We start from the raw sequence: 25,982 nt of genomic DNA, 5'->3' as shown, positions 1-25,982 counted from the left end.
TTTGGAATTATAAGGGAAATAGACTCAACGAGACTAACGTTGAACAAGTCAACAGTAACATACAAAGTGCAATCCCTGAAGCTAAATGAAAGGTTATATTGAAGCAGGCATGTACAATTCCGCCTTAGCGACTTGATGGTTGCTGTGATCATCCAGAGCCATTGAAGAATTGCAGAGATGTTAGTGTGGAGAGGAAGATGAAAGTTAGGAAGCTTACTCTTCCTGGGGTCTCTTGTAACTTTTATGCGTTACTTCTTCCACACCTACAAGTAAGTGCTGAGCCTTTCTTTGCTGAATTTATATCTATGTAATGCTGCACTGTTGCTATGCCGTAGTCCATCCTGCCTGTCATGGCACAGTGCTAGCATCCAGCTTGAGCTCTGAGTGAAGTGGAGAATGTCTTGCTAGATACCTGATGCAGATTTTCAGGACGGCTGCAATTTAATAGAGTGAAACCTTGTCCTCCATTTCAAGTCAACTCCAGAAGCTCTTGCGGGATCTATGCAGGCAGAAGAATATTGGATTCCATACACACGTTTGGGGAGTCCCGAAGTGTCACTATGTATGTCATGCTGCTTCTAATGCACCTATGCAGAATACCAAGAGTTTCATCACAGTGTGACAGGACTGGGGATTGTCTCCATACATGTAATGCAGGTGCTCAATGGTAGCTTCAGGATCTAGCAGTGCAAGGCAGTGTATTGTACATTCTGTTTGATACTACATCTCCAAGCTTTTCACATAGCAGGACAGCAGAGCATCATATTCTTTATGCCTATGTAGATTCCTGAGAGCGAGTGCCGAACTCACGCTATTGTAGACATTGACCGTGAATATATGGGTTCAGATTCCTGCAAGTAGGAACCATGATCCGACAGCATCTCAGATTGTATGTGATATTCTCATGCAATTTGGAAGCTCTACTTTTAGATCGTCCTATTGGTGACAGTGGCCAATACAGTGTATATAAATCAGGACCTTCTGCTGGATATCAGATGAGGTGCTGTCCACTTTGTGTAGTTAGGATTTCCTGGGTTTATTACAAATAGAACAAGGCAACATGAGTTGATGGGTTTTAGGGCAAAGCGGGAACCGGTACACATAGGATCTTGCAGTGCAGAGGAAGGTTTTTTAAATATTGAATGGTATTTATAAATTTGTTATGTCTTAGAACTCACTACAGTCACCTCTCTTTTCCCATGCTCGTCCTAAATGACCAAAATCGTTTTGATTCCCGGAACGTTCTTTAACCTGCCCTCAATTGATAATCCTTGAAATGCACTGTATGGAGTAGCGCAAAGAAACATTCCACTCAAAACATATTGATTGTCAGTTTCTGGATGATGTAGAGATCCTATAATGTATGGAGCAGCTTCCTACAGGATCTCAAAGTGCAGATGACATTGCTCTCCGTGGCTTCTTGCACAGGCGCCTGTCACTTCATATGGTGCTGCTGGATAGCTGCAAGTAACTACAGAATAGGTTCATGATTCCATGAATCATCAGGAGTTAGTGCTAAATTAACTAAGGGCCATATTAGCAAGGAACCTCGTTAAAATTATCGCCGTTTTATCAGCAGGAAACTGCCGATAAAACGGCGATAATGGGCTTGCTAATATGCGTTATAGAATTCCTATAGAATCCAAGGTTAGATGTCCTGCACATCTAACCTGGGATACTATAGGAATTCTATAACGCATATTAGCAAGCCCATTATCGCCGTTTTATCGGCAGTTTCCTGCAGATAAAACAGCGATAATTTTAACAAGGTTTCCTGCTAATATGCCCCCAAAATGCTAGAGGCATTGTGAGAAATTTAGATGATGTCCACCACCTCAGTGGCTTTGGGTCATCTTGACTTAAAGAACCCTTATATGTGGTAGACGCACTCAACAATCTGGAAATTCGTTCAGCAGCCCCTTATTAATGTATGATGATTATGATCTAGGGTGTCTAGTACCCTTACCATAACCGAGACCCAGTCTTTTTTATTTGGTTGAAGCTAAGAGCACAAGTCTCTGGGCAAGCTACAGAGATCACATAAACCAATGCATAACATCAGAAACGTAGTATCAGAACCAACCTCAGCGTAATACACTACATATTGAATCCTTTCTGCATTAACAGAGGATACTGAATCTTTTCTCACCATTTATCAATTGAAACCCACGTGGTGGGACTGACAAAACAATTGAGCATGAATCCACTCTCCATAAATGTCTCTGAGTAACTGCTACCATTGATCAGGTACATTTTGATAATAGATTAGCTGTGAACATCTCGGAGTTTTTTTTAAATCAGGTTTTTAACCAGTTGACAATATTTGCTGAAATGTGATTTTTAAAAAAGTTTCTTGATTGTCTCTCTACAGAAACTACGACCACTGCAGCAGTTACCACAACTGTGGCTATTCCTACATCCACTACAGAGAAAATTGAGACACAAACACCAGTTACAAGTGGTGTAACGACTGAAGGATTAAAAGGCGAAAGTACGACACCAACCACAACATCAACCGCTACCACGACAAAACCAACAACCACAACTACCACTACCACCTCCACACCCACAGGTAGCATGGTAGCTGAGGGCAGTGTGGCGTACATATTGTATAGTGCCTGCGACAGGCCAATTCACTGATTATACAATGGTCTGAACTCCAGGGCTTCCTGGTGCTAGGGAACAACAAGGGATTGTTTTCACAAAGCTTTAAAATCAGTTCAGTGCCATATAATAAACAATTTCAGTGCACGGAATGGCCTTGTTTTAGGGTGAACACTGGAATCATGATCACTAGCACAAAAATATTGATATTTTTCAAAAAGGGTAGGTTAGAACCATATACGGCATACGTATTATTTGTATGATAACTTGCTGTCTGCTCATAGCTCATCAGGGTACTACCTGTAAATCAATTCAGTTACAGGTTTGTGTACATGTGCTTCCACGGAGGAACGCATGTGATTTTGGTTAGTGTATGACAGTTTATACATTATGCCCCTATATTCTGGGTTAGGAGGTGGAAGTCCTGCAAGGCAAAAGGGAAGGTGAGCTGTGAATGATCAAACAACATGCGTCCTATTATCTCATACATGAGTAGAGTTCTCATGACTTTTCCAATGTCCACAGTCATTGAGTCTTTAGATTGTTAACAGTAAGACAAATTCCTGATGTGCTCTCAGGCCTACGGTTGTACCATGTATTAAGGGTGGATACCACTGTGTTCATCCTTTGAACAGGCAGCAAGATTCAGGCTCCTATTTATGTTTGAGTCAGGGGGGATGTATGACATTACAACACATGCTTTTACATCGCATGCCTTTACAACACGGTATTTACAACGAATACCTTCACAACGCATAGTGCTTTTGGGCGCTGGATAGTGAATAGTTTAATTTACTATTCCAACTCCAGTCCCCGTGGATAGTAGGGAAGGTGTTGGATAGTACATTAAACCTATTCCCTATCCTAGAGCGCCCCCCAGCGCAATGCGTTGTAATGGTTTGCGTTGTAAAAGTTGCGTCGTAAAGGCACTGCGTGGTAAAAGTTGCGTTGTAAGTGATGTTTACCGGTGAGATTAGAGTTGCATTTGTAATATATTATTCTAAAGGTAAATTTGGAGCGAATATATGGGTTCCACATGACGCTGTATGTAACGTATATGATGCTACTGAATTTGGACAATTAACAAGAGATAGTAAACATAGGATATATTCCTTAATGGCTGAAAATCTCAATGTTGTCTTACAGTCACCTGCACACCTGGGATAGTTTGTGAATGGACGGGGTGGATCGATGTCAGCTACCCTGAGTCTAGTCCTGAAGGAGGGGACTTTGAAACCTATGATGAGATCAGGAAAAACAATATCGATATCTGTGAGGCCCCAGAGAACATCACATGCAGAGCAGAGAGATTCCCGGACAAACCTCTTGAGGATGTGCAACAGAAAGTGACCTGTGATGTCTCCACGGGCTTGATCTGCCGCAACAAGGACCAGTTTGCAGGCAGCGTCATGTCCATGTGTTACAATTACCAGATCAGTGTTTACTGCTGTCGGGAAATACCTTGTGGATCCACAACCACTCGTGCCACCACCACACAGGTCACGACCACCACTCCCTGTCCCACGGAAACCACAGAAGTTCCTCCTCCGCCTCCGACACCTGAACCAACTACCACAACAGGTAAAATATAGCAAACTTCCACACAAATAATGAGCTTTTCCTGCTGTGGGGCAAATAGAAGGAAGAAGTTGGTTTAATTGCTCTGCCTCAGGTTATGTGAACCACTCACTTACCAGTTTTGTAAGCCTTACAGCAGAAACCTGGGAGTAGAGGTCGAACACTTTGTGTCAATGTGTTTAGGCAATGGTTACAAAATCGCCGAGGAAGATACACTGCTCATACTGCAGAAGGGATTTCCCTCTTGCATAGCATGGCCACTGGAATAGCGAGGTATGCTACTCACTTACGCATGTAATTCCGGGTCTCTATGATCTGCACTGGCTTGCAAAGGGGGTATATCTGTACCATTCATGTAGAACTGAAGGCTCATAATCTCTTCACTGATTTGTATAACAAAAAAATAATCGATGAATCTTGTGCAACAGGATCCCTGTGATTTTATGGTGGTTGTAGCTGCAGGAGCTAAGGGTCTTCCTTTGGACCTTTCACCGTCATTGCCAAATAACAAGAACAACTGTTTCAGTGAAGTTAACTTGATTCTCATCACAGAGTACATTTAGATCCAGATTGTCTGAAACTGTGTGTTTTCTGAAAGAATGGGAATTATAGTGAATGCAGGAATTCAGCTGTTCTGGTAAATTGAACTTAATTCCCTACTCCCAGCATATCTCACCAGAGAGGAAAGGCCTGAAAAATAATGAATTACCACTGGAATCATTGGCAGAATTCATATGTCTCATTGTAATTCTCCATTCGTTAGGGAAGTCACAGTGTAATTGAGAAGTAGTTCTGCAACCTGATGTCACTGATGCCTGATGTGTGGGTAACTTAAGGTGCAAATGTTATGGTAGAGGAATTAGAAAACTTGTTGAATCGGAGCACGGTGTTGTGTTGTTTCATGCGAGGGATGCTAGAGAGGGAGAAATGTTAACTATCCCCACTCCTTATGCTCCTTATGCTCCTTATGCTCCTGCTGTGTTACCATGCCTACCACACTCCTTCCTGTACTCTAACTCTACCATCTGCAGGTACATAGAGAAGTTGGCCGGGAGGTAGTAGAAAGGGTAGGTCAACCATATCCTCTTCCTCTCCTGTCCTAATGGCTTTTCCATCCTCCCTTTACTTCCAGCGCAATAGGACATTAGTGAGCTATGAGAAAGTAGGGAAGGAATCCAAATGGGCCTGAATGGCTGGGGATGTAATTGGGCAGGTGGAATACTAAAATAATCTACTAACTGCTAGTGGGAGAGGGAGGTAAGGGGAAGTGACACACATCAATTTAAAATAGGAGTGACACCTTATTGGAGGAGGGATATATTTTTACCAACAAAAATAAATAGTGCAGAAAAGGGCATAAAACCAACGAAAATTCATGTGCGGGGGTGATAAATAACTGTTGATGTTTTGCAGCAACGTTTGTTCAGATTATATTGTCACATTAAAATGTTTTAGGAGTTTCCTCACCGGTGTAATCATCACATTCCTGCAATTGTTTGTAATGCTTGTTCCATACCTCATTTTACTATTGAATTCGTTGTGCAGTGTAAGGGATTCTGCAAGCACTAAAATACAGTTAAGGTGAGTCCGACTAGTACTACCCAGATATCAACATTTCAGACTATGAGCCTATACATGTAACATGTACGGTAAGCTAAACCCTTAATTTTCCATCCTAGCCCCATAGTCTATATGACTGATCTGGTAGATAACAATCAGGAACAACTCTGGTATTTTTGGAAATCGAATGTGTAAGGCTTCCTGATAAGCAGACTAGAGAATCCCATTGCACTGCTACTGGGGTGAAGTTCAACAAGCTTCCACTGGGGCTGAAATCCTGGCTGTGTGAATTAATCCTGTATTGACCTGGGTGTCTTTGAATGATCTGTGAGCAAAGTATTCAATCTGAGGAAGTTTTGTTTTTCCTAGAGAGGTATCGTTGTCTCCTCCTGTTCATCCTAATGACTCTCAAAACTTTCACAGCAGTAATATTCAGCTCATCAGTGGGCGCCTGGCAGAAGCAGCATTGATACCTAAATGGCATTCCTGTAACCATTTGTTACACCTGACATCCTTGGCATGGTTTTCCCTCTAACGTTTTGCCTTCAGCTCTCCTTTTTGGCTGACTTTGTTTTTACTGGCCTTAGTGCTCTCTCCGTAAAACATGGTAGAATCGGCTCATACCCCCTTGGCATATTTAATTTACTTGTAACTTCCTAGTAAAGAGGCACTGCCTGTGGCCAGGTCCAGTAAATTAAATGCTACTAGTCGGCCTGCTGCTCTGATTGTGCCACCCGCTTAAGTAGCCCTTTATATATGTCCCAGGTCTGCCATTTTAGCCTGTGTGTGCAGTTTTTAAACTGCCATGGTGACCAGGCAAAGTAAAACTTTATTCTGATCAGAAAGGAAGGATCACTTGTCCTGCATAACATCGGGTATGCGGGAATGGTTCTTACTAGTCCCAATAAAAAACCCTCATGCATGTGTTGGTAAATTACGGTGTCGAGCGGTATATCTTGGTTCTCCGCTGTCCCTCACACATGTTTGCATAATCATAGGGTTTAGTGGTTTATGAAACGTCCAACCGGGAGACAATACCCTCAGTTAAAAACAGTAGTGATCAGTAATTGTGGTTGTGACGTGATAAAGTGAAAAAGTAGTAAAAAAGGCTCTCTCTTCCAGACAAATATTTTAATAGTTCTGGTCTCTGGAGGCAAATTTAAAATTAGTGTAGGTGAACAAGAGCGATTATGACTCTTTCACACTAGATTTGTGGTATAGGTCGACATGTTTCAGCCCTGAAGTCGCCAGGAGGTTGGTGGGGCTTTCATCAGGACCACAGTGCAAAGGTGTACAGAGACCTCTCACGTCTCTATATGTGAAATTTGGTTTTTAGAGGAACATGTCGTTATTCTGTTCCTTAAAAGGTCAAAAAGTACCTTTGTTAGTGGTTATATTAAACCTCATCGGGATCCAGCTGGGTCAGGGAGGTGCACTCGGTCACTCCGTCATACTGCTTGTTCTGACTCTGCCAAAGCTGGTCCCGGAACTGCTTGTTCTGACTCTGCCAAAGCTGGTCCCGGAACATTTCCGGGACCAGCTTTGGCAGTATGACGAAGTGACCGAGTGCACCTCCCTGACACAGCTGGATCCCGATGAGGTTTAATATAACCACTAACAAAGGTACTTTTTGACCTTTTAAGGAACAGCATAACGACATGTTCCTCTAAAAACCAAATTTCACATATAGAGACGTGAGAGGTCTCTGTACACCTTTGCACTGTGGTCCTGATGAAAGCACCACGACCTCCTGGCGACTTCAGGACTGAAACATGTCGACCTATACCACAAATCTAGTGTGAAAGAGTCATAATCGCTCTTGTTCACCTGCACTAATTTTAAATTTGCCTCCAGAGACCAGAACTATTAAAATATTTGTCTGAAAGAGAGAGCCTTTTTTACTATTTTTTCACTTTATCACGTCACAACCACAATTACTGATCACTACTGTTTTTAACTGAGGGTATTGCCTCCCGGTTGGAGGTTGCATAAACCACTAAACCCTATGATTATGCAAACACGTGTGTGGGACAGCGGAGAACCAAGATATACCGCTCGACACCGTAATTTACCAACACATGCATGAGGGTTTTTTATTGGGACTAGTAAGAACCATTCCCGCATACCCGATGTTATGCAGGATAAGTGATCCTTCCTTTCTGATCAGAATATATATCAATACAGGAAACTGAATGGATCACGTATTACTTCCCTCCCCCAACATTGATTTTGAAAGTAAAACTTTAGCCAGGCCCACACCTTCCTTTTTAATACGAATTTCACCCCTAGGGTAGGGCTGGACAGCCCAGGTGGCAGAGTGAAGTGTATTTAAAAAGAGGGACATTTTCTTTTAAGTTAGCTTTTAGTCAAAAACTCTTAAATATGTTTTTTTTTACCCATCGCAAGGCCTACCTCTACCATAGGATAATATTGGAGTTACCTTATGAACTGTTATAGGCTGTAACTTCCATATGGGAACAGATAACCAGTTTGTGTTTGGTGTCTTTGGAATTCTAATAAAAAAATCCTATCTCATGGTGACATCGGATTTTAAATTACAATTTTCAAAATACTACCTTTAGAAAGTTGGCATTTTTCCGCTGCAGCCATTTCGTGCCTGCAGCCAGGGAAGAAGATTAGTTTTGTTTTAGCGGAGTTAAGCATGAGGGACTTCAGAAGCTGCAAATTAGTTGAGGCAATGAACTCGTTTCATCAGTATCACACTATGGGGCCGATTAGGATGGAGGATTTTCCGCCTCCTCCGGGCCGGCGGAAGCCACCTCCGGCCCGGAGGAGGCGGAAAATCCTCTGCGGAGTCACTAAAGACCCACCGCCGCATTACGATGGCTGGTGGGTCTTGGTTTCTGTCCGCTGCTTTTCCGCCGCGGTCGGATTACAACCGCGGCGGAAAAGCTCTCATTTGGCTGGCAGTGTCTATCAGAGACCGCCAGCCAAATTAGGAAACATTAGTAAACATGCTTTTCCGCGGTGGTTTTTCTGCCGTGGAAAAGCATGTGTACTTTTGATTTTGGGGGCCCGTTGCGGGCCCCCAGGGTGTGGACGGGTGGGGGGTGCACATGGGGGGTACCTATGGTACCCCCCAGCATTTACATGCACAAAGCGGCAGGCACCGCGCGGTGCCTGCCGCTTTGTGCATGTAAATGTAAAACATGCACTTTTAACATTGCGGCGGGTGCTGCTTGAAGCAGCACCCGCCGCAATGTTAAATATCCAGGATGTGACCGCCAGGGTGGCGGTCACATCCTAATTTGCACGGAGAGACCGCCGCAGCCCATGCAGACGGTCCCTCCACCTCTGGGATGGCGGACGGACGCAAGTCCGTCCGCCATCCTAATCGGCCCCTATGTTTGTTACATTATGTGTGAGAATATTAGGCTATACAGCAAATGGATTATTGGGAAAGATTTCCAAAAATATAGAGTTTGAATTTTTACAAACAAAAAAAAAGAAAACATAACAGTTTTTATAGATGAAATATTCATAATGGTAACACAAATATTTAGTTGCTATGATGCAACATGACATTGGCCACTTCATTTGATATTTCTAGCACAAGTGCAACAGAGCCTTCCTTCACAGTGAAACATATTTAAAATACACTTTGTGCTAATTGGAAAGGAAATGCAATGGTGAAGAAAAGGAAATGTGGAACCATTAATCATATTGCATTCTATACTGAGAGAAAGAAAAAGCAGCAATGGGAAAAACACAAAAAGAGACAAACATATGACATACTGCATGTTGCATTTGGATCGATAAGCGCAATTGCCTGCAAGAGAGGACGTGGAAATGGTCCCATACATGCCTAATATTGGAGATGCTCCTTTTGGCAGGAAAGAGAAGTCATGTGTATTAACTAAGAACACAGAGGATAGTTTAATATTACCTGACATAGAATTAACTTTGACCGCTATGGTAGGGGTGGTTTGTCGCCGGTTAAAGACATAATAGTAAGGAGATGACAATGATAATACTGAGTGAGAACCTCAAAACACAGTGAGATACAGGAGAACAAATTAAGTTAAAATAATGCAAACATTTTGGGTTCTATAAACTGGATTATATTGACAGAGAAATAAGTCACATTGACCAACAGTCTAACTCCTAACAACATGTAGGCAGTCTGCTAAAGAAAGCTGGGGGGAAATAAACATATACCACCCCTTGGTTCTCATGATAAGTGTAGTTTAAGTTACTGAACTCTTCAACTTTTGTCATAAAAATAACACATTATTTTATTTAACGGTGTACACAGGAAGACAATCTGACAAAACAATTGAGCAAGAATCCACTCTCCATAAATATCTCTGAGTAACTGCTACCATTGACTTACGCAGTTGATCAGGCAAATTATGATAATAGATTAGCTGTGAACATTACAGAGTTTTCTTTAAATCAGGTTTTCAACCTGTTGACACTATTTGATGAATGGTGATTTTGAAAAAGTTTCTTGATTGTCTGTCTACAGAAACCACGACAACTCCGGCAGTTACCACAACTGAGGTTATTCCTCCAACCACTACAGAGGAAATTGGGATACATACACAAACTACAGTTAAAATCACCCCAACGGAAGGTGGAAATGGTCTTGACAGTACGACACCAAAGACAACATCAACCACTACCACAACAAAACCAACAACTACCACTACAACCTCCACACCCACTACAACAGAAACTACAACTACAGTCACCACTACCACCCCCACACCCACTACAACAGAAACTACAACTACAGTCACCACTACCACCCCTTCTACGACTATCACTACGATATGCCACTGTTTACATGATGGAAAAATATATTTGCCAGGTAAGACCTCTTTTTTTGGTTTAAAAAATCTGTATTTTTAGCCCACTTATGATTTGTAGTGCTATAAAAATATGTGACCCCAAGTTTAGCTGACAAAAAACCTTCAGCTAAAATCAGATTAACCAAACATATGTTCTAGCGTACTTTAGCAGAGATGCCTTTAAGATTTTCTCACCAATGTGTTGTTGATCTAAGAGGGATTCGACAGTAATCACAATCTCCTTTATGAGGTGTTGAACACAGGACCTAACTCAAAATCAATCTCTAACACTGATAACTCGAACCCAGGGCAGGAAGCTAATCTGAAATGCCTTTATTGGACAGCAAGCAAAAGCTTCGCCAGTCAAATAGTTCACACGCGCTCTTTCTAGCTTTCCCTCTTCCAAATATAAATTTTACACTATGACAGAAACTCCTTTGGTCGGGTCAATATGACGCTCTTAGCTTTACGTTTGAGTGAGGATCAGCAGTTCTTCTCCGAGGCAGTCACATTCGCTCAACACCCATAGTTACTATGATTTAATTTTCTTCAATTGGGTGTTTGAAAGAGACATTGACCCTTTAATGTGCCCTGCCTACATCATAGTAAACCCAGCAATATGATGATTTGTTTTTTGGTTCAAGGCAGTGCTTTAAATGGAAACGTAGAGGTGCAGATACTCACTATCCACAGTACCTGTTTACTTCTGAGAAGTACAGGTTTTCTCCCATTAAATGTATTGCAGCAGTGCTGGGTAGTGCAGATACACCCCTTTTAATATTAGGGAAGTGCTGGTTCTCAGTAGCTGCCCATTTATGACAATGGTTCAGAGCTTAGCAATATCGGTAAATTAATAAATGGCAGTCCTATTTAAATGGGCAAAAACGCGAGCCTGCTTGATAAGGTTTATACACTGCTTGTAGAAGAATTATCCCCAGCCCTATTAGGTCAAAAGCCAGCGCCTAGAAGTTATATCTTCGCTTTCACCCATCACTCTCCCCATCAGGCGTTTCTCTCCTGTTGAGAGGGGCAGGAGCCCCGCGTGTATACAGGCCTCAGCTGGGGGTGGTAAAAAGAGCTCTGATACACCCCTCCCCTGCCAAGGTGCACAATGTATAAGAGGTAAAGGACAGCACAGACCCATAATGAAGTTGTTGCCTCTGTTCGCCATCTTTAGCATTTGCATACAAACCACACTGATTGTTACAAATCTTGAAATATTGCCTGCCACAATTCACAGTTTAAGAGCAGAGGACAAGCAGTGCTGTCACAATTCTTCTTAATAGCACTTTGCATTTATTTGTACTTAGTATTACTCCCTCTGAACATCAGACTAGTAACACCGAGATCCCCAAACCTCCCTTTTCACACTCATGACAGAAACATCAACGATATCGGCTTAAAAAGAACAAGCCCATCAATGCCACTAAATGTCCTCATCACACTGAGTTTACTTTCCCTGCAGCGCAGGCGCAGTGATGACTGCAATCATGGTGTGAATGTGGGCCATTAGTACGTTTACTAAAGCTCTCCTGCCTCATTTCACCAAGTTGCCTCTGGGTGGCAGCAGAGCCCTACCTTTTCTTCTGGCCAAGCAGTATTTAAGGAGGCAATGCTGCAGCAAATGGACTCTTGTTCCTTTGCAGACATCTCCACGTGCGTTTCCCTCTTCTCCCCATCTCGCTGGCTCGTCCATGCGGCGCACCAACAGCCACAGGGCCGTTCCGGTACTGTTGGAACAGTGTTCCACAGCATCCGGTATCTGTGCCAGCACTGTGCAAGCAGGGTCTCTGTCACCGGTGCCATACGCTGCAGCACTGTATTGAGTGCTATGTATACTTACTATGAAATAATATATGATAAGGAATTACCGTCAAGGAAGTTAGGAGCTGACCCGTTGTTTTTCTATTACATAGGTGAGATGATCTACAATGGAAGCAGTGGCAACTGGTGTTTTTCTGCTTACTGCAATGACTTCTGCGATACAATCTATTCTGACTGGATCTGTGTGTCGACTCCTGGTCCAACAACAGAAACACCAACTACCACTCCAGTAATCACAACCACCCCAACTTCTACAACAACAACAACCACTACACCAACTACTACAACTCCAGGGATCACAACCACCCCAACTACTACAACAACCACTACACCAACAACTACAACTCCAGGGATCACAACACCTGAAACAACAACTCCAGAAATCACTACTACCCCAACTACAACAACAACCACAACAACAACTACAACTTCAGTAACCACAACTCCTGAAACTACAACTCCAGAAATCACTACCACTCCAACCACGATAACACCAACAACCACAACGACAACTACAACGTCAGGACCCACAACCCCAGAAACTACAACTCCAGAAATCGCTACCACTTCAACTACTACATCACCAACATCCACTACAAGAACTACAACATCAGGAACAACAACCCCAGAAACTACAACTCCAGAAATCACTACCACTCCAACTACAACAACATCAACAACCACAACCACAACTACAACTTCAGGAACCACAACCCCAGAAACTACAACTCCAGAAATCACTACCACTTTAACTACGACAACACCAACAACCACAACAACTACAACGTCAGGAACAACAACCCCAGAAACTATAACTCCAGAAATCACTACCACTCCAACTACAACAACATCAACAAGCACAACTACAACTTCAGGAACCACAACCCCAGAAACTACAACTCCAGAAATCGCTACCACTTCAACTACCACAGCACCAACAACCACAACACCAACATCTACAACTCCCAGAACTACAACCCCAGAAACAACCACTCCAGAAACCACAACCCCGAAAACTACAACTACCGGGACCACAACTAAAGAAATGACAACTTCAAGAACCACAACGACTCTAAAAACGACCACATCAAAAAGCACCCCATCTACCACCACACCAACAACAGTTCCAAGCACAACTAAGCTGCCAGGTTGTCCTTTTGAGCCACACAGAGAGGTACGCAAATTGTATATCTGCTAAACGCAATGCTGTTCAATTAGTGTTGTTTTAATTTCGAAACCCTGTACTGAGAATGATGATAATGATGACAACTAGATAAGAGGTTCAGCCCTGTGATCTGAAATGAGAATGCCACAGTCTAAGAATGGGCAGCATTCACAAGCCATCAGCTGTTATGAAAATACTATCCTATGAGCCAAAAGGTTACAAAATATTTCGCATTTTTGTGTTTTTGGGTACAGGGTAAAATAGCAATGGTTGCTCTTACTCATCTCTTCTTTTTGGTCTCTAGAACTCATGGTCCCTCTTGCTTCAAAGTTGGGTATTGCTTGATTCTGCCTTAGGACATGGTTAGGGAAATTTCCATCTCTTTGAGACTGGTAGAAATCTGACATTTCTAGGCCACCAATAGCCTTTGCTCTCTAGGGCTCCTTGCAACCTCGAAAAATAACTTCTTGCAGTCCTCTTCCTTGTGTGCAGGTTTCTCCTAGAGTGATAGCATATAAGGCTCCCGTTTTGAACTCAAATGTCCTTACTTATTGTGGAGTAGGTCCTTGCCTTGCTCTGTTGATCGTGCTTGTGCCCATCCAAGGAAATGCTAAGCCAAGAACCGAATGGCATCTTTGTTCTCCCTCTGTACTTTATGGATGTCGCACGGCTACGCAACTGTGTGCAGCCCACTTCTTGGTGGAATAGTGGTACTTTCACTGCTGGTTTTGCAGAGTTTTCTTGTCTGCAACCCCACCATCCCGCTGGGATACTGTATCACCCACAGGTTGGCCATTCTAGCCATGCCAGTGGGTGGATCCCCAGCGTGGGGAGGTTGGGTGCAGGGGAGGGGTGATGTTGGGGGTAGGGAGGAGCTACTTTAGTTGCCTTGGAGGCCCTGCGAGGCTGAGTGGCAGTACAGTTGGGCTCCAGGTTGCAGATCAGCATGATCCCACCTTGAGGAATTGAGGTTGGGCTCTTGTTTTAGCTCTGCAGTCCGGAGCATCAAGCAGGAAAAAGCAGGCAGCAGGAAGCAGAGCCCTGCAACCACACTTATAACTAGCAGCCAGTTATATTATCAGGAGAAAATTCGGACAAAGCCAGCCCATGCAGAGTTTAAACTTGGGAATTGGTAATTATCTGGAGTCGGAAGTTTGGACTTGATCTGGAAGGATTCTTAAGGATCTAAGCCCCTCTTTAATACGACTCCTTGTAGGTGGCGGCGATCGAGGTAAACAAGGCAAGGTAAGTTCAGATCTCCATTTTTATATTGTTTTATTAAGCTTTAGAAATAGTGGTGGTGTTGACTTCTCTCTCATCGTGGAAAATTCTAACTAAATGTACTGAATTAACGGTCACAATGACCATTCAAAAACGAAGGAGTCGCTCTATTTTAGTGAAAAGGCAGCACGCGGTAATACAAGTAAAAAGAGGAAGGAAAAAATACATCCATGTTGGTTCACTAGAAGGTCTTCTCCCCTCTGTTTCCGAACTTTTCCCTAAACAGAAAACGATTACACCAGGAAAGCAATCCCCAACGAGAAAGGAAAATGAGGCAGAAGATCCCCTAAAGTGGAAATGCGTCCTAAAGCAACTGCTGAGAATATTTCCTCTTCTAAGACTAAAGTGATGACTTTTAAATGAAGTGTCACTGTCATGCATTTAGTTGCATTGGTGGCTGGCATGGATCGAGGGTGATGGGGAGTGGAGGGGGTAAATAAAAAATGAAATTTCACTTACCCCCTCGTCGTGTCCACCTTGTCACATCTCTCTTCCTCGACCCTCCGGCCAGAACAGGGAGCACCCAGCCCCCCTTGAGCCAATCATGATTCAACATTGTGATTGGTCTGAGCACCCTTGTTTGGCCCTCATACGGGAACTGGGGACCTGGGCATGTTCTCCACCCAGGCTGTATATTGCAGCCTAGGGGGAGAACATGCTAAGTGCGCATGAAAGTTTGGCCTGGTGGGCCAAACATTCAGGCGCACTTAGGGAGTGAAAATCACTCTTTTCCTGCTCTGTCAGCATTCAGCCCCACCTCGCCCCACAAAGCTGCCACAACAGGAAAAAGTACAATGATAATAACATTGAGTTATTCTTTTTCTTTTTCCTTACACTCCTGAAAAGCAGTGGGGCGATGCTCCTCCGCCTTAGTGGAGGAGCCGCCACTGTTTAGTTGGCATATAGGTGGAATACCATTGGAAATGGAAAAATAACATTATTATTTATTCTGCCAAATCCCTGATAATAAACCTCACTACATGCATCTACGAAATACGGCCATAGGGCACACAGTTGTCTTAAACCAGTTTTATAAATCTTTGGGAAAGAAACATTAAAACATTTATTCAAAATATATAGTGTACAAATCCCTCCAACCTTCATGTATGCTGTGGAATACACACCTATAAAGCAATGGTCTTTTATAATGAAGTAAAGATTCTTCGTAAATTGGCTTCAATTACGCAAGCAGTTCCTGTGCAGATATTGCGACTAGAATTCGATCTTATAAGTACATCTGCCATTGCAATGGCAAACATAGTGTGCTCGGCCTACAGTCTATGTTACGCAACAGAAGGCACTCAAAGATATTTTGAGACAGAGAACTCTTGTAACATAAAAGAACATCATACTTTAAGGCACATTTTAAACTGGTTTTCAATATACTGGAATGTAAGGAAGAATATTTATTCATTGGACCCCTGCAGAAATTAGCCTTTAAAAACAATCTATCCCAAGATTAATCCACTTAAGTGACATTAATCACTGTATGAATTAAAAAGTATATAAATCACCGTCGGTTTTTGTAGATGATACACTTCCACAAAACTATTTATACTTCAATATAGATCATAGTGTTAGGCGGGTTATACTGCTACTCAGGTTAGGGGTACTACCACTAAATGCATACAATTATTATTCCAGAATTTGAAGGGCGCACAGCTACACCGAGGGGTCGGTCTCCTGGCGCCGAGCGAGTGTAGGGAACCGTTGGTACATTTCTACAGGCTTGTGTGATCTGTGTCAGGGAGTCTTTCAAGATTTAAGAGATGCACTCGATATTTTCCCCATAATTTCATTAGTACGTTGTCGATATTAACTCCTTTATATTTTAAATTTAGCATAATAAGTACAGATGAAATGTCTGATTTTATAATGCCACCACCAAATGAATATGTGTTATAATATATTTAAAGTGTTAAATTTTTTTGCACTGTTTTAAATATTTTAAGTAAGTGTTCTTTTGGACTTTTAATACGATTATGGTAATACTATTTTGTATTGCTAATACTTGAAAGGTACTTAATCAATACATTTTGGCTTGGCTTATGGGGTTTACACACAGGGTAACATCAAAAGGCAACTATCTGGGTATATTTAAGCGTAGTTTCTCGGCAGGAAACAAGTACATCATCCATAGGATATTTTAGGTGGGCCTCTAAAAGTTTTCAGCAACGAAGGCAATTGGTACACAATGTGAAATTCAGCGATAGGTGATTGGCTGTCCCTGGCCTGATATACCCACAGCCACCTTCGCAGAGTACAAGGGCTTAGCTCAGAATCAATGTGGTGGGAGGTGTGCAGTGGGTACTGTGCAGTGTCCAGGTTGAGAAGCATCACAGAGTCTCAGGGAGTAACAAAGGGTTCAGGAGGGAGCGGCATATGGCTGCCTGGGGAGGCTGCCTTGGTGAGGACTGATCCCTCTTATTGGACAGTAGCATTGCAATCCCCCTTTCCTCAAAGCACACATGCAGTTGGTCTGCAGGAGTGCAGGCTTTTCTCTCTTTTAGACAAGGTAAAGCTGGGTGAGCTGAGGCACACATCTCCCTGTTTCATATAACAGGCACAGAGTGAGCCCCACCAGCAGTGTTTGCCTCTTTCCTTAACGCCTTAACCGCGGTGGTTTTTCTGCCGCGGTGAGGGCATTCTAAAGAGTGGGCGGGGCTCCGTCGGCACCAGCGAGGTAGTGCTCCCGTCTGCCAACGGTCGACGGGAGCACGGAAGGGGTTAATCCACTGAAGAGGCACAGCATTGCATCAATAGTGCAATGGCAATGTCTCCTAACTCACAGAACCTGCTCACTCAAAGGCACTCACTATGCAGCACAGGGAGGTGTTAAGGCCTGGGCAGGGAGCCTGTGCTGCGAAGTAGATGCAGTGGTGCTGGAACAATTTTCAGAGTGGGGGGGATGGGGGCTGCCATCAATATTCCATCACTGAAATCAGAGGGATTCTGAAGAATCCAAAAGTCGTGTAGAGAAGAAGTGTAGCAAATTAACCACACCCATTCAGCAGGAGGGTGGTAGCATGTGGCATGTATCCAGTGGGGAATGTTGATCACACTGTCTCACCAATTTCCATTTTAAAAGAACACGTCTTCATTTGTCAGAAGACGGGGCCTGACAATTCACCTCTGTCTTGGAAGGTGCAGCAAATGTGACGATAAAAACACAATTAAGAAGCATCTTTATTGCTCATTCACCTTCTAAACTCCAGCAGGATTTTTTGGGGGGTGCTGCAATAACAGTGCATCCCTACTTCCAGCGACCGTGAGTGAGTGTCAGAAGAGACAAATGTGGGGTAAGACTCTCATGACACAAGGGTGTATATACTCATGAGTACTTATCCCATTCACAAGGCTCTCTGGACACAGAGTGGAGGGGAGGCAGTGGGGTCCAGGAATGAGAGGGGCAGAATGGAGGTAGCTGTTAAGCAGCAAGGGCACTGTTAGACTTTGCACGGGGAGGTGCTGAGTTCCAAGAAGAATCAGCACTCAGGAGAGCAGGGTTAGAAGGGCTCCCAAAAGGTCACACGCTAGTGACATCAGGGCAACACTGCTCACCCGCACTGGCCACATATACGTGAATCATAGTAGGGAGGCGACCATGTTTGGGCAAAGGGATTGGAGAATGAGCAATTGCACATGAAAGAAGGTGAGAGGACTCTGTCATCAGACCTGCAACACTATTCGGCAGCAGCATGGGGCGGGACTAGCGTTCAGCCATAGGGGACTCCTTCACGCTGAAATGCTCTTTGGTGCTTGGCAACAAGCAGAGACTGCTGAGGGCTGGAGTCTAGACTCTGCATGGGAAATGCAGACCAGCGAGCTGGGCTAGACATGGGGAAGAGAAGAGGTAGCACAGAAGATGAGGGCCAAAGGGCGGGATCTGGGGGACAGAGGATAACACAAGTGAGAGGGAAGGGAGAGTTGTGTTTAGATGGCTGTATTTATAAGCATCTCTCACAGCAATAATTACAGCCAAAGCAAATCTCTGAGGGAGGGTGGTGCATCATGTCCCACTTAAGACTTCAGCTTTCCTAAGTAAGAGACCCTCCCCACACTCAAGAGTGATAATATCATGTAAAACATCTTCACTACATACACCATGCATATATACGTATCAACTTTCAAATGCAATCCTCAACTAATTTATGTATTGTCCATTTTTTGCATTCTCATGTTGAATTTAAATGTTTATATTTTCTTTTCTCCCTTTTTACTTTTACATCCATGTTCTTTCTTAGCATGTTTTTTTTATCTCGTCCATTTGTTTTGTTCTCTACTTTTCTTTCTTTTGACGTTATCCACATCAATCTCTCTCATCTCTTCCTAACTTGTTTCTATTGCCTCTTTATTATTTTTGTCTCTTCCTTTTTCATATCTGAACCTTTAGTTGATCTCCTCACACCTTATAATGCTGACAACTTTCATTTGCGCCTACCTCTTACTACTACCTCTACTTACTCTCTCTTTTGCTTCATTCTCTTTTTTCTTGTGAAATGCAGCACAATGAAACCTGGATGCTGTGTAACTGCACAATGGCTCGATGCCTTGAAAACAACACAGTCGTGATTGAAGAAATCAAGTGTGTGCCTCCACCAATGATTCAGTGTGCCAGTGGTCTTCATCCTGTGGCGGTGCTTGATGATGACCTGTGCTGCTGGCATTGGGAATGTGACTGTAAGTGCTCTTTGCCATCTCACCTGTATCTAGCTTTTTGTGCACATATGACCTTATTTTTGAAACATCTGAGTTACCTGTTAACCTCATAATATTCTATTTGTTCGAGTAATTCCTAAAGCAGACGACTGGCTCTAGGGAGTGAAACGGGTTGGCCATGCAGTGGCAACTGATTTTAACTAATTCTCCTCATAGGCTGGTCCGAGGTTTATCCCCCTGCACAATATGCATTTTACAGGCTCACATCTTAAAATTAGGAAGCGGATGTCACTGCGTAATTTTATTCCTGTAAAATCTCACAAAATTCCATAAAAATGTGGAATTATACGATTAAGAGGAAATATGATTTGCCAGCGTCCTGCATGACTTTTTGCACATTTGCGTGCAATTTTGGAAGTAAAGAGGTAAAAAAAGAGTCTTGCGAGATACCGGTAGAGGTCTGTTACATCAAAAAATGTCTCGGTGAGATATTTTCCTGGGGAATACGTCTGTAGTACACAAAAGGTGCACAAAATTGCTTAATACGGAATTTAACATGACACATAATTTGGGAATTTTACAACTTTCATCAGCGTAATTAAACTTTCTCCCAGGCCTAGTTAAAATCCTAAAGTATAGTAATGAATATATAACCACAATAGAAAGACGCCTGTATACGTTTGCAAGACTGAGTCGGTATGCACACTGTGCACTGTGATTTGTCTGACTTGCAGTTTGGCGTTGGGTAGAATGATGTCACACACAGCTCAGAACTGCACACTCTGTAGTTGAAGTGTATGTCAGTGTCAAGCCGGTCACATACTAGTCTAATAGTGTGCTATCTTTATACCATCATAAAGCAGTGGGGAGGTGCAGTAGGCGTTCTAGGACCTTTTTTAAGTTGTAAAACCATGCTTCTTCGGTTTCCCTTATCCGTGGCTTTCTGTATAACAACGCTTTTTCAGTTTTTCCAATCTTTAATTCTGTTTCCTCATGCTGTTACTGTTGCTCTTGCTAGGGAACCATGCTTTTCTAGTTTTATGACCTTTTTCATTTTGTACTTTAAATGTCTCTTCGGTTTCTGTAACCCTTGTCTCTCTGTGCTGCTTATAAAACATCGTGTCAGTACCAATCTCTGACCCTTCAGTTAGCCATGCTAAAACACTTTTGTTATTATTGGACTCTTTTATTATTACTACTCCCACAATAATCTGTATCCCTCCGCAGGCCTCTGCACAGGCTGGGGGGATCCTCATTACAAGACCTTTGATGGAACCTACTACAGTTACCAAGGCAACTGCACCTACGTCCTAGTAGAAGAGATTGAGGAGACAATAGACAATTTTGGTGTTTACATTGATAACTACCACTGTGATGCCCGCGCCAAGGTCTCCTGCCCACGCACTATCGTCGTGACACATGAATCGCAGGAAGTGCAGATAAAATCAGTCAGCCACGTCCCTGTCAAAGTGCAGGTAAGAATGTTTCCCTGACATGGATGGTCATGTAGAGAGATAATCATGCAATTTCAGTCCTGCTCACGCATAAACTACTCAAACTCTTATACTTATTACGTGCATGTTTTTAACTGCAGCAATCCTAGAGTTTTTGTTAGTTTATAACGTTGATTTTCAGCTCTCTTGTGTTACATAATCTATAACCTTTTATTCTGTACGTAATGGTCAATCTCTGATAATGTGGCGTCTTTTATTAAATTGCATTTATTGTAGCGATTACATAGTGCCTAATTTCCCAACAGAGGCCACACAGCATTCTGGTGTTAATTTTGGCACCCTTTCGGAGCGCAAGTTCAGCAGGATGTTGGCTAAGGTCTGGTCTATATCATGGCTACTCCAGGGCCGGCTCTAGGCGGTATGCAGCGTTTAGAACGCAAGCATTACAACGGAATACCTTTACAACGCGGGCGTAACAACGAAAGTTGTTACCACGCATTGCACTGGGGGGCGCTCAAGGATAGTAAATGATTTAATTTACTATCCCAACACCTTCCCTACTATCCACGGGGACTGGTGTTGGAATAGTAAATTAAATTAATCAATTTTGCGCCCCCCAGCGCAATGCGTGGTAACAACTTTCGTTGTTACGAACGCGTTGTAAAGGTACGCGTTGTCAATGTATGCGTTCTAACGTCATACATCCGCTCTAGGCTCATGGTGGCCCTGTGCAGGGAGCGTAGGTGGGGGCCCCCGGAAGAGGGGGTCCGGACGGGGCGGAGCTCAGGAAGGTGTTTTACTAATACGTCCAGAAAAGTCGTTAGATGATTGACCAGTACCTGCGGCTGCTCCTACCCTTCCGAATTTGTCTCAGAACGATACAATTTAGGAGGAGGAGGGCATTGTGACACACGACATGAGACTCTCTGAGTACAAAATCATACGAAAATGGGGCCGGGCACTGCACAGCTACTGAATGAAACCTGCACAGTTAGAACAAACACTTCAAACTGTGCCATGGAATGAAAGACCCCCTATGGAGCGGCGGCCTGAAGAACCACTAAGGTGGTACAAAATGCAGCAGGGGCCAGGACAGTAGTGTGCTATGCCAGTCCTGCGTTTCGTGCCCAATGAGGAGGCAAATGATGAGAGAGTCAAGTTTAGGTACAGACACTAAGGGAGCCTACGCCCTGCACAGAAGGATACACTGAGAGACTAGTGACACGCACCAGCGTCCAAGCAGTTCAGGCACAGCTTGAGCTTCAGCTACCTTTTTTGGGCGAGTTAGTGAAAAAATCCATCAAGAATTTTAGAAGCAGTTTCATTGCTTGGAAACGTTAATACACCTGCAATATATATTTTCTTGAATTCCGGTGACAAATTAAGTACAGCAGACAGTTTTCTATGGTTCAAGTTAAACAGTAGGATTAGGAAAGGGTGTTCGGAGAAACTATGGAATTATTCAGTTAAGAATACTATGGCGGCTCAAAACGACGAGAAATACTTTAAATAGTATGAAATGTAGCAAATTAGTCACTTTGAGGTTAGTTTCTACTGAAAGAGATTTACTAGTGCATTTGTTACGAAACGCCTAACAAAATCATCCCAAAACTACCAGAGAACAGCCGCAAATGTTTCATGATCTGTGCCACTGACCAAAGAAAAGTCAATGTATAAAGTACGACGAGTCAAAGAAAGTTTACAAAACGAGTGATAAATAAATGGATGGATGTATAACCTAGAGGGAGAGAAGGGCAGAGGCATATCCCAGCCGATGAGTTAAATCAAATCAAAAGAAAGTTGGGCAGTCAGAGCAAGTAATAGCGCCAACCAGAATTGGTTTATGATAGTGTCTGCATTACATTCCACCATTTCGTCTCAAGAGGTGTTCCTGTATTATATTTTAAATACCATTTAGGTTACGAAATGAGCACTGCATTTCACACCTACTTTTTGGAACTGCCCGAGGACCACTTTACGCCTGCTCAGACAATGACTGCCATTGCAAGTGAAAGGAGAGACACTCTCAGTTCCTGGATTGCCACAAAAGTAAACAAAAGACTTATTGGTCGCCTTCTGCTCTCGTGACAGCTGAGATGATTATTTTCTTCTACCGATTTGTCCACACAGTGCAATACTGTCCACTCAGTCACGTGTTCGTTCACCCATCCACTCACCCTCGCAGGTGCGCAATCACGCTAATTTGAAATGACATATTTTTTCATGAAATGGCTGGCACTTAAAATGAGCCCGAGGGCAAAACTCTCAGACTAATGTTATCGACTTAAGTGTCGAAGGCGGAAGGGCGCCATGACCAAACTTAACTAGGCCCACCACGGCCACGACCCTGCCGCCAACGAACTGTTGGAATATTACTCTCTTCTCAAAAGCAATTCAGGCAGGCACCACCTCACAGATAGTTACACACGCGTGTCGTGTCTCCTCGTGACAAAAATGTGGCGCAGAGAGACAAAGTAATACCATTCAGTACTGACGACTACGCTGCGCACCAGATGTAAACAGTACACTCATGATAAATCATATTCATTACTAGGCATAAGGCAGCTCAACTGGGAAGACAAGTCATTAATAAATATATTTTGTGAGCACAGTCTCTCACCGGCGCGTTAGTCGGACCAGGCCTGGTCGGAGTGGACTCTCGGGGAAGAGACTTGTCGGAGGACACTCAGGTGTTCTAGTGTCTGACTCTACGATGATCGGACGGCCGACAGGATGAGGAGTCAGTATTTATTTCTTTATCATTATATGATTGATTTTTAATTCTTCTCTACATACACGATGTGACCGTGACGAGCTCGGAGTCGACGCACCACCGCTCACAGTGACGCACTCTCCCAGTGAGGCGCCGCGGGGCGGGGGAGCGTGACGTGACCACAGCACCGTGACGCGTCACGGCTAAATTGCGCACTGCGCACAGCGCGCGGGGGCTGTCTCAGGGCCGTCACGTCGTCATAGGGTAAGATTGACGGCCCTGGGACCCAACTGCTGGCTGGCTGCCTGGGCAACTTCAAGTGAAACCAAACCCATGAATGACTATGACTATTATGACTACTAATGTAAACAACAACAGCGCTCACACGCGCCGTCGCTGCCATTGCCCGGTCGGAGGCCGCCAAATCCTTGCAGGGGGCCGCCACTGATAGTTCCGAATCCGATCATCCGATCCTCGGCTCTGTGAGGTCGGCGTCGTAGCGGCCCCTCTGGTTTGGCGGCCCTGTGCAGGTGCACAGTTTGCACATGCCTAGGGCCGGCCCTGGCTACTCACTAACATTTTCTCAAGGGCCACAAATTTTGGTCTGGGATGTGACAAGGGCTCCATTGATGCCGGCAGGATGACGATTGGGGAGGGGGGTGCAGCAAGGTGGGTATAGGGGAAGTGAAGCATATACATCCAGTGCCTGAATTGCACAATGTGAAACCAGAAAGCCTGAGATTAATCCCAGCTTCCCCACTTTACCAAATTGTGCTGAATGCAGTGGCGGATCCTCCATGGGGGCGTTTGGGCGCCGCCCCACTGCTTTCTCGCTGTGCGAGAAGGCATAAACAAATAGTAGATAACTACCCTTTGTTTCTGCCTTCTCGCACGGCGAGAAAGCAGAATTTCCTATTTGGGAGAGAGTGGGAGGGGTTACTCGAGGGCAGGGGGAGTGGCTTTCCCACTGTTATTAATACTGTTTGTTTGGACAGCCTGAGAGGCTGTACAAACAGACAGTATTAACTGTATTAAGAACAGTGGGGAAGCCGCTCCCCCTGCCCTCGAGTAACCCCTCCCACTCTCCCTGCTCTCTGTATGCTGCAGCATACAGAGAAATTACGTGGTGTTGGGGCAGCCGGCCGAACCAATCACAGCGCTGTGCTGTGTGTGATGATGGAGGGGAGGGAGGCTGCCTGCGTGAGTGTGACGACGAGCGAAATTCAAACAGGACGGCGGTGGGAGTCTGGAGTCGGAACTTGAAGGCGGGAAGGATTCGGTAAGTTAAGTTTATTGACTTTACCACCCCCGCCTTCGAAAGGACTATGCCTACGTAACGCCCCTGATTGCGAAGTCTGCAGCCGGTAAAATGACATTCTATACTGTTAGCATTTTAAATGTGACACAATCGGGACGCGAGTTGTAGGGGTCAGGCGTGTGCTCTGGACGCCCAGAGTGTACATCCAGGAATCAGGTCGCAGGGGTGAGGCTGCTGAGGTAGGGTGTGCAGTCTGGAAGGACAGAGAGGGTGCAGGGGCCCGGAAATCCAGATACGTTCCAAGGTTTGGACCCGTATCTCCCAAGGCCGGGCCGGGGAGGATTAACAATTTCCTCGGATGTCAGCCAGAGGGAGGTCACTCACTGAGAGGAGAAATTGCCTCCGACTGCATGAAGGAACCTCTTCCGGTGTTTGGCGTAATTAGTAGAGATTGTGTAATCGTTCTGTTGTAAATGCTCTCTCAGCAGGTACCGGTCCCCTAAGCAGCTCCTTTGAATGTGTCAGTGGGGGTTGTCACTGAAATCACGAAGGTCTTGTCTGTGTTTGTTAATTGTCCAACTCTGCACGGCGAGCGTGCATTTGTTACGTTGCCAGCATTTTTATAGCACACTTCTGCCATTTGTTTGACCTCACAGCGCTTTCCAGTTCTGGATCCCTTCTATGAGATTTGGTGTTTTTTATTGACTGCAGTCATTGTGGTCCATGGTGATTGCATGTGGTTAGTGAAGATTGAGCTGTTCGACTATAATTTAATGTTTGAGCACACACTGGTTCTGTAAGAGGTGTAAAATATGTACAAACCTCCAAGGGGTTTGCCCTGTTTTTTCAGCGCTATGCATGTGGATGCTGCGTGTCTCAGAACACTAGGCTGATTATTTGTTCCTAGAAGTTGAATGATTGTCCATTACCCAGTTTGAAGTACTGTCAGAGGCGGTTTCTGAAGTAATATAAAACGTGCTAAATACACCATACATAACTATATTTTTTCAGAGAGGTATTCCACATTCAAAAACTGGCTGTTCGCTAAAAATATGTTAGATACTCTCTTGAT

At 43.9% G+C, this 25,982-nt stretch overlaps 1 protein-coding gene across 1 annotated transcript in view; it reads left to right on the top strand.

Annotated features, from left to right (window-relative positions):
- The window catches only part of LOC144823891 (mucin-2-like), a 209,393-nt gene that overhangs the window by 148,061 nt on the left and 35,350 nt on the right, over window positions 1-25,982 (top strand). The window contains exons 38-43 of the mRNA XM_078682784.1: window positions 2,372-2,572; window positions 3,751-4,185; window positions 10,232-10,576; window positions 12,473-13,554; window positions 19,332-19,506; window positions 20,713-20,960. Coding sequence (XP_078538910.1) covers window positions 2,372-2,572; window positions 3,751-4,185; window positions 10,232-10,576; window positions 12,473-13,554; window positions 19,332-19,506; window positions 20,713-20,960 — 2,486 coding nt within the window. The remainder of the gene's footprint in view (window positions 1-2,371; window positions 2,573-3,750; window positions 4,186-10,231; window positions 10,577-12,472; window positions 13,555-19,331; window positions 19,507-20,712; window positions 20,961-25,982) is intronic.

The sequence above is a fragment of the Lissotriton helveticus genome, chromosome 3_1, assembly GCF_964261635.1.
Source record: "Lissotriton helveticus chromosome 3_1, aLisHel1.1, whole genome shotgun sequence".
NCBI classification, from domain to species: Eukaryota; Metazoa; Chordata; class Amphibia; order Caudata; family Salamandridae; genus Lissotriton; species Lissotriton helveticus.
Note: the sequence above shows the minus strand (reverse complement) of the source record. Positions and strands in the feature narration are given on the sequence as shown.